At 45.1% G+C, this 10,052-nt stretch overlaps 1 protein-coding gene across 1 annotated transcript in view; it reads left to right on the top strand.

Annotated features, from left to right (window-relative positions):
- LOC125285817 (ubiquitin-conjugating enzyme E2 E2-like) overlaps positions 1-6,330 on the top strand; it is a 48,459-nt gene extending 42,129 nt beyond the window's left edge. The window contains exons 5-6 of the mRNA XM_048230444.1: positions 2,990-3,137; positions 5,730-6,330. Of these exons, the coding sequence (XP_048086401.1) occupies positions 2,990-3,137; positions 5,730-5,827 (246 nt within the window). The 3' untranslated portion in view covers positions 5,828-6,330. The remainder of the gene's footprint in view (positions 1-2,989; positions 3,138-5,729) is intronic.
- Positions 6,331-10,052: the final 3,722 nt, after the last annotated feature.

Below are 10,052 nucleotides of genomic sequence, written 5' to 3'. Positions count from 1 at the left end.
GAGGAGAGGAGAGAAGAGAAGAGAAGAGGTGTAGAACAGAAGAGAAGAGAAGAAGTGTAGAACAAAAGAGAGTGGCTTCAGCATAGCTAGGAGTGGCCATTTATGTAAAGATTGTTATTACACTGTGGCCAAAGCCAATTACCAACAGCATAGCAGCACTTGCAAGAAAAAAAGATTAAAGGGAAGGGAAAATTATGGGATGGGGGGTACTAGGGAGAGATGCTTGGTTGCCATGTTGGGTTGCATGGGCTTTCTTTTGCAGTGTCCCAGAGTATCCTGCATTGAATGCTTTGTGTATGTCTCTTTGGCTGGCATGCTGTGCTGATAAGGGGGTGTGCCAACTCTGTGCCAGGCTGTAGGGGTGGCACACCTGAACTGCTGACGTGAAGCTGGCTGTGGTCCCATTCACTAATGTTAATGCTCTCTCTTTCTCACTCACTCACTCGCATACACACACACGCACAGACACACACACACACAGAGACACACACACACACACACACACACACACATACACACACACATAGACATACACACACACACACACACACACACACACACACACACACACACACACACATAGACACACACACACACACACACACACACACACACACACACACAGAGAGAGAGAGAGAGAGAGTGATGGAAAAAATGTTTCCTGCTGAAAAAGGCCCACAGAGACACAATGGCTACTTAAACATGTCATTGTCCTACATCTGTATGACCTAATGCCTACTTCACAAATGCAATCTTTATCAACGTCAGATAACTCTAACCAAGATAACCCTAACAATACCGCTAATGATGCTAGATAACCCTGACCGTAAAGACACGTTCAGACAGGAAGAGACCAACTACGATGCAGCAGTGAGGGTCCATGGAATGTTACGGAAATCCAGCAATTTATACGATTACAGGCGAAAACATTGTTGGCGTGGAACAGCGCACGAGAAAGTGAAACTAATCTCAACTTTTGAGGCGACAAGCAATGCGTTCGGAGCGAATGAATCAGCGTAAGTCGAATGTGGCTTCAGAGAGAGAGAGAGAGAGAGAGAGAGAGAAAGAAAGAGAGTTAGATTCACCAAAAAAGAACCCAAAGCTGGGAAGACTCTACACTTCGGTCTTGGGCCCAGTCAGAGCACAATGAAGCTTTTGGGAAGCGCAGCCCAAGGCTGTTTCCAGAGCGGGGGCTGATGATTAGCGTTAGTCTGTGTCCCAGTGGTGGAATGTTGGGGCTTGGAGACTATGGGCCAGCATGGTGGGGGAGGAGTGGGTCCCTTCCCTCTCCTTTCTCCTCCTCTTCCTCATCATGTGGAAGTCATTCAGAGATCCAGACCTTCACCAGCACTCCTCCACCAATGCTTCGGCTTCAGCCGCTGCGCTGTGCACATTCAGCTGAGGTCAAAGGTCATTCCCTAATGATGTCGTTATGTCTCCAGGCAGAGGATTTTACGCTTGTATGATTGCTCTCTCTCTCTCTCTCTGTCTCTCTCTCTCTCTCTCTCTCTATCCCTTTTTCTCTCCCAGTATCTTTCCAGTATCTGTCTGTATGTCTTTCTCTGTCTCTCTCTCTGTTCTTTTCCCCCTTCAGCCTGCACAAAATTGGAGGTTATATGTTCCAGCAGTGTAGCCAAAGGGTAGAATTGATGGCACAGGCTCATTTGCTGTATATTTGCATCTGAGCAGTTTGTCAACTTGTGAAAAGTAATGTTCCAAAATAGAACCTGGGGGGCTGCCAATGTTTTTGCCAGAATGCCTACGTTGTGGAGACGTAGAATATATTGTTATGCTGTCAGTAGGTAACATTAGCCTATTGCCATCTCTCTCTCCCTCGCTCACTATCGCACACTCTCTCTATCTACCTTTCTCTTTCTCTCCTTTTCTCTCTCTCCCTTTCTTTTTAAGTTTTAGCATTTACATTTTACATTTAAAGCTAAAGAACTCCACTCGTCGATTCTCTCTCCTAGAGGCACAGACACACACACACACACACACACACACACACACACACACACACACACACACACACACACACACAGACAAATGGACACAAACAGAGAATGGCTTGCCTGGGTTCACAAAGGCATTCCTATAAATGTTCTGGCAGCCCCCGCGAGCGGGAGGGTGTGTGTGTGTGTGTGTAAGGCCAGGAAGAGGGAGAAAAGTGAGAGAAAGGGAGTGCATTACTGAAGGTGGTTATCCCTTCGCCAGCAGAGCAGTTATATGTCCATCACTCGGTGAGCTGAAGAGGAAGTTAGGGATTTATTCAGCGGAGTTGTTTACTGTTTGTGTTGGCATGGAGCAGGGGAGAAGCTCTTCTAAACATGATGACAACTAAGAGCTCCTTTCTTTCTTTTCTTCTTTTCTGTCTTTCCAGTTTGCCTTTTGTTCTCCTCCGACGAAGAGACTAATAAGAGGAAATGCATTTAGCCCTTAACGAAATGCTGACTGTCAAGGACTAATATTTGCATAATAAATATTGATCTTTTTTTTCTCCCCGGAGGAAAAACTTGTACTGCGGCAGCGTTATGCAATGTTATGATAGGAATGGTATGCCCGCTATGTTAAACTAACAGATCGAACAAAGGAGATGGCATTCCTGAAACAGCTTAATCACTTTAGTGTGTGTGTGGGGGTGTGTGGGTGTGTAGGTGGGGTTGGCAGTTTATTTGCTACTCTGTGTGTGCCAGTGTTTGTGTGCATGCACTTGTTTTTGTGTGTATATGCATTTGTGTGTGTGTCTCTGTTAGGGTTTGTGTGTGTGTGTGTGTGTGTGTGTGTGTGTGTGTGTGTGTGTTTAATCATTATGCCCAACACCTGTGCCAAGTCACTTTGCATTTTCTGTACATGTCTCCATCTGCTTCCTCACTCAATGGGGTAGTGCATTAATACCCCAAATCTCCATGAGAACAACTGGATCCGTTTGACAGCTTTTGGGATGCATATTTCTTAATCTCTCTCTCTCTCTCGGATGTGATTTTTCCAGGTGACGTTCCGCACAAGAATCTACCACTGCAACATCAACAGCCAAGGTGTGATCTGCTTGGACATCCTGAAGGACAACTGGAGTCCCGCCCTCACCATCTCCAAGGTGCTGCTGTCCATCTGCTCCCTACTCACAGACTGCAACCCCGGTAAGGAACGACACACACACACACACACACACACACACACACACACACACACACAAACAAAGAAATACAGATACACACATACACACATGCACACACACACAGACCTCCCCACACATATACGCAAACAAATGTAAACATAGTCGCACATACAAACTTGACACCGCTGTCAAATGTAAAATGGCTGTGAGAATTTGTAATCCAGCCCAATCCAGCCGAATGACATATAAACAGCATTCAAACTGAGCAGTCATGGTGGAGCACCTGACAACTGGACCAGTGAACTTTAAGTTGAAATGTAATCCTTAAGCTACTACCCTAGACCACAGTGGTGTCTGCAGAAATGCACACTGTACAGCCAATGCTGAAAAATAAAATCACCCATATTCTGACCTGTTTATGCCACTTACGGGCTTCACAGCAACATACCCCACCCCCTGTAGGCAATAAAGAATTTTTATTGCGTGCACAACTTGTAGCATTCCCTATAAACGAAGGCAAGTCCCAAACGGAGCATGGTAATCAATATAGCACCTGGGCAGTGCAGCTAAAATAACCCCCCATTAATGACCACTAATATTTCAGGGACATCCCCAGCTCATTACAGTGGAGATGTCAATTGAATGTGGCCTCTCTAATGTGTGTGTGTGTGTGTTTGTGTGTGTGTGTGTGTGTGTGTGTGTGTGTGGAGGAGTGGGAGAGAAACAAGCACTGGCCCCCTGGTTTGCATGTTTCATGCTCTATGCCTCAGTGGGATGTTTGACTTGGACTAATTCCAGTTAGATTAATTCCATAAAATGCCACAGCTGGCTTTTTTGACACCCTATTGATGGCCCACACGCTGTGTGACTGGTGGTGGTTAATGCATAGTGATCGTGTTATAAAGCTTTTAGTGTGGGAGGGAGGGAGAGAGGGAGAGAGAAAGGACAGAGAAAGAGAAAGAGAGAGGACAGAGAAAGAGAGAGAGAGAAAGAAAAGGAAGAAGGATGGCAGAGCACAGTAAAGATGGAGAGACCGAAAATTAGAGGAAAAGATGAGAAAGAGAGACAGAACATTTGATGAAAAGGAAAGAAGATGGCAAGGAAGAGAGGAAAAGAACAGATGAGGCTGTTGGACTCCCCTTCCTCCCCCCTCAGAGATCCAACGCTTAAAGGATGTCAAACAGATTTAGTGAAGATGCACCAGCTTTGCATATTGTGGTTAATAAAAAGTTGACGCCTCTTTCAACCTGCAGCTTGATGAAAGATTGCTGTGTGTGTGTGTGTTTCCTTTTATCTCTATTTTAAGGTGGGAGGGTACAAGCTTTGTGGTTGAGGGTTTTGTTTTGGGGTGTTGTAATGATGTAACTCTGTAAAAGAGTATGACAATGGCTTAATAGGTTTAATAAAGAAGTGTTAAACCTTAAACCTCTCCTTCCCTCACTGTGGGTCTCTCTTTCTCTCCTTTCCTGTGGGTCTCTGTGTGTGAGTGTGTGTGTGTGTTTGTGTGTGTGTGTGTGTGTGTGTGTGTGTGTGATGATATATGTGTGGCATTTTATGAATTATTTGTGGAGGTGTGCTGAATGTGTGTTGGGCAGTGTGGGGTGTGGTGGGGGCCATTTCAGGACGAGGTGCTGCAACAGCAGCAGCAGCACTTGACCTGACGTCTGACCTGTTATCAAGTGAAGGCATCAAGTGAAGGCATCATTCTCTGCGCTATCTGTGCTCTTATCACTCCATGCCCTACTGTGTGTGTGTGTGTGTGTGTGTGTGTGGCTTATCTAGTAGTAGAATTCTGCCTCACTCATACCGCTATACAGAATGCCACTCAGGTCTCCACCCAATGCACACACACACACACACACACACACACAAACACAGAGACAAACACACACACACAGAGACACTGTCTTTTCTCTCATACACACACACACACACACACACACACGTGCCCCCTCTGCCCCTCCCCCCTAACCAACCAACCCCCCCTCACCCCCAACTGTCTCACACACACACACACACACACACACACACACCTACCTTACCTTCCCATTTCCCCTGAAGGCATCGTCCATCCACGCAGGAGGGATCAATGACTTGCTGCTCATTAACAGAGGAGAAGAATGCCGTGACAGTAATGAAGCCCTCTGGCTATTGTCACAAGTATTGTCAGAAGCAGCCAGCAGCCTTTTTTACATCTCTCTGCCACCTCTAAAACAAAAGGCCTTTACACACACATGCTCTCCCCCCACACACACACATACCCTCATAGCCCCTCACCACACCCAGCCTGAGTGCTCTTGAGGCTGGTACACCTTGATACTGTCACCGTCGCCATGGTGAGGGCCTCTTGGCTTGACTCAAAGAGAACAGACACAATGTCTCTTATGTGTGTGTGTGTGTGTTCCATGAGTGTCGTGATTGTGAGACAGACGGTTGAAAGAGATTGTTCTTTTACAGTCTCGTTGACTGCTGGAGATCAAGAGGCTTTTCTCTCTCTTGCAGCATCTTTAAACAGCAAAGGGATAAAAAAAGATGTTTCTGAGGGGAGAATTAACTAAATGAAAATATATCTCCCTCTCCTTCTCTCTCTCTCTCTTTTTTCTCTGTTCCACAGCGGACCCACTGGTTGGGAGCATCGCCACACAGTACCTAACCAACAGAGCCGAACACGACAGGATAGCTAAACAGTGGACCAAGCGCTACGCCACATAGACTGCCCGCCACCATCACCAACCACCACCACCCCCACCCAACCCCCAAACACACACCTCAGCACCCCAGGACCTGTCAAAGCACACCCACCCAGACCCCACCCAGTCCACCCCACCCATTATCCCCAATGCACCCTCCCGACTCCTGATGTTCTCCCCTCTGTGGAAAAAAAAAAAAGAAAAAAAGAAAAAAATAATGATCTTTTTGTTCCTTGTTGACTTGAAAGCTTTTTTTATACAGTGTGATGTATACAAAGAGTAGATTGGGATTGTATTTTCCAATACACTGAATGTTGGTAAGGTCATAAAAAGCTTTATTATTATTATTGTTGTTATTGTTATTACAATTATAATTATTATTATGATTATCATTATTACACGTGTAATATTATCATCTGGGAGTGTGTATGTGTGTGTGTGTGTATGTGTGTTTTGTTTCCTTCTATCCTGTTTCTACTATTACGCAAACCAATGGAAATACACACCTCTGATCCACCCGCAATGCCCCCATAATAACCAGCGACTCGAATCTAAACCCCCCTCCCCCCACCTGCGCTGAGATGAAGAGTCACAATGAAGACCAGCAAATCACACAACGGCCGACAGTGGTCCACTTCCCTAAGGAACGGACACTTTTTTTGTAGGATGTGTGTTTCATTTGTTTGTATGTTTTATTTGTTTGTTTATTTTTTTCCTGTGTAACCCTTTCTAACCCTTTCTGTAACACCCCCTTTCTGAGAAGATGTTTACGTGGATTACTGAGGTGTTGGCCTGTCAGAAGTCCTTGCGAGGACGCCGCTTTACGGTCACAGTACGGTATGTGTTGGTGGTCTTGCTGCTTTCCCACACTGACCGCGCGGTGTAAAGAGTTCGTTTTATTTTACACTTGCATTGTGAGAAAAAACTCAACCAATACTCTAATAAGTAAATTAATAAAAGGAAGCACTCTGGCTGAAGTGGCCCTGCGGCATGCTGGTTATGTTATGTGTGTGTGTGTGTGTGTGTGTGTGTGTGTGTGTGTGTGTGTGTGTGTGTGTGTGTGTGTGTGTGTGTGTGTGTGTGTTGTAATCTCTAGGGGAAGTCTGTTTCCCTTTTACTCTCCGGTTCTCTTGGAGTTTTTTCCTTTTGATCACACGGATCTTGTCAGTCCCAGTCGACGAGAGCACGATCACGACTTCGACTTCCCCAGAGGATGTGAATGTTCTAAACACATGAGTAACCAAACTAATGGTGTGGTGAAAGGTGCCTTGTGTGTGTGTGTGTGTGTGTACATTTGTGTGTGTGTGTGTGCATTGGTGGCTTGCTTGGTTTTGTGTGTGAGTGAGGAGGGCAGCTTCCAAAACAATGCCTCCATTGTAGCTGCCTCTGAGACTCTGTCAGTGAGCAGCTAGTGGCCAGACAGGAACAACACACTTCATCTCAAGTTTCTCTTGGACAAAATAAACTGGACAAAATAAACGCTAATTAGGGACTGTGTGCGCCGAATTGGTAATCAAAGATAATGAGGACTATGAGAAGATGCTCTGGAAGCACCAGATGTCAGGCGCAAAACAAATGGCAGTGAAAATGCATTAATTTAACAAAATGATTAAAAAAGACTGTAGATTACCACCATGTACAACCACCCATTCTAATTAACTAAGCAATAAAATCCCTACTACGTTCAAGTCAATGATGTGAAGCCATCTTAATAACTTAAGAGGGAGGATTAATGGTTATATATTAATTTTTAAGCCTTGTTATGAAATGCATCTAATTTTTCTGCTTCATTTCAAAAGAATCTGTTTTCCACGCAGTCTTGCTACCTTTTTTTGTGATCAATTTTTTATTGTATTTTGCTTCATACAACAAACACATAAACAAACTGAAATACATCTAAGACAACACACATCAAATAAAACAACATACAGCATTCAACCACATTCACTCCCCCCATCCCCAGGTCTTGCTCCTCCCGCCCCCGCCCAAAAAGAAAGAGATTCGGTTATCTGATACAGCTCAACAAAGTTGACAAAATTAGTATGTCAAATTAAGATAAAAGATGAAAAAGGAAGAGTAAGCAGAAAGGGGACATAAGACCATGACTACTATCCCAACATAATGTCAATAAAGGATGACCATAAATGAATGTTTTTAACCTGAGCACCATGCATAATGGCCACTGATTTCTCCAGCCTAGCCAGATCTAAAACTGTATTTACCCAGTGTTGATAAGACAGATCATGAGGTGCTTTCCATCTCTGAGCTATAAGCTTTTTGGCAGCAGTTAGGCCTACCAGGAACCAGCGTTGGTGCATCAAAGACAGGTCTAGACCAGTAAAATCACTAAGCAATAAGATAGTTGGGGAACAAGGGATGGTATGCTCAAGTACTATGGACATCTTATTGGAGACCATACTCAAAAAATCTCTCACACCAGGGCAGTCCCAGACCATATGAACAAAAGTTCCTGTTGTACCTGAAGAACATAGCTGGCAGTTGGGAGATTGAGGTTTAATTTCATTAAAAATAATTTACGGGGAGTGCAGTAGAGTCTGTGTATGAAATTATAATGAATCATCTGAGTCAGTCTTGCTACCTAAGTGATTGTTTGTAAGAAAGAAATTAGGATGACAGGCCTTGGAGAAAAAAACAGAGAAAAAACAAGAGCACATACGTTTACTCCTGCTGTTAAATCAAACCTATAGCTGGAACCCTGTGTTTTCTGGCTGTGTCTGCCATTCTGCTTTTCAACATTCCTGGACCAATTCTGAGTGAACTAATACTCTGCTCCAGCTCCGCAATCCTGGATATAGATGAGACATCGTACCAATCCTGTCCGTTAGTCAGTCCATCAGCTTGGCTCTGTGGACTTGTGGCTGATTTTTGATGCCAGTTCAATTCATCCACCGTCCTCCTTATACAGTCTGTGGAGTCAACATAATTAGGACCAAAAGAACAAAGAACAGTACAAGGCCAGAGTTATGACTATATATGACTATATAAGTATATGAAGGTGCAGTCTCCATGTTGACACACACACTACTAGAGAGACAGCCAGATGAACATGAGAATTTTACTCAATTTACTGAAAATCTAGGACTGCCCCTTTGCATCTACATGTATTCAATAAGAATTATATTTGCTGTCTGGTATGAGGAGGATAGTTTCTGTACAGTGTGTGGATCTGGTGGGAATTCCTTTGGGGGAGCCTTTAAACAAACAACATTTGCTCCAGGTTACTGGCCTAGTTCACCCACATACTTAGACATAAGACTGCACTATTGCACAGAGGTGAGTTCACAACGCGTTGGCATTGGGGAATTGATTTGTCTTCAAATGATCCTTATAAAGAAGATTAAACGCACTTCTGCAGACCCACATCAAGAGGAGAGTAAACCGAAGGCGGGTGTGTACAGCCTCGGAGCGCCCGCGCACGTTGAGCTGAGCCGGGTTGCGTTGCATCGCATTACACACACATTTCATCACGTCTGTCAGTGTTCAACGCCTCATTTGAGGTCTCCTGCTGATCTGTCGGTTCTTCATTGGTTATGCTGCACACACGCGCGGACACACACACACTCCCTTCCTATCTCTCCTCTCTCTTACAAATACACTCACACACACACAGAGCCTCTCTCTCTCACACACACACACACACACACACAGACAGAGAGAGAGGGAAGCGACAACTGCTGCGTGGAGAGAAAGAGAGAAGAGAGGAGGGGAACGAAGATCAACAGCCGCAGCGGAACAGTCAGACAGGAAGTGGAGGTTAGCTCACCTTTGAGCAGGCAGCAGCCATGGGATTCCCCATCCTGTTGTGCAGCGAGTCAGATGCGTGTGCGTGGCGGGGGGGCCGGGGCCGTTTCATAGGAGGAAGCTGAAGTCACCAGCAGGGACTGCCACCCACCCCACCCCCCAGTCATGATGGGCAATGGGGTAACAAGAGTAGGTGTGCTGTGGTTGGGGTTTGGCCTATAGGGGAGGGCACCCCAAGCTGTGTGCTTCAAAGGAAGAGTGGCGGACACACACACAGACACACGTAACACAGACACACGTATCATGAACAGACGCATACCCACACATATGACCCAAAACACACTTATACACATGTGCATACACAAAGACTCACATACAACACACACACAAACATATGAACAGACGCATACCCACACATATGACCCCAAAACACATATATCCGCACACACATTTGTACACTTACATACGCATAGACTCACATGCAA

The sequence above is a fragment of the Alosa alosa genome, chromosome 20, assembly GCF_017589495.1.
Source record: "Alosa alosa isolate M-15738 ecotype Scorff River chromosome 20, AALO_Geno_1.1, whole genome shotgun sequence".
Classification (NCBI taxonomy): Eukaryota; Metazoa; Chordata; class Actinopteri; order Clupeiformes; family Clupeidae; genus Alosa; species Alosa alosa.
This window is presented reverse-complemented; position numbering and strand designations above follow the sequence as displayed.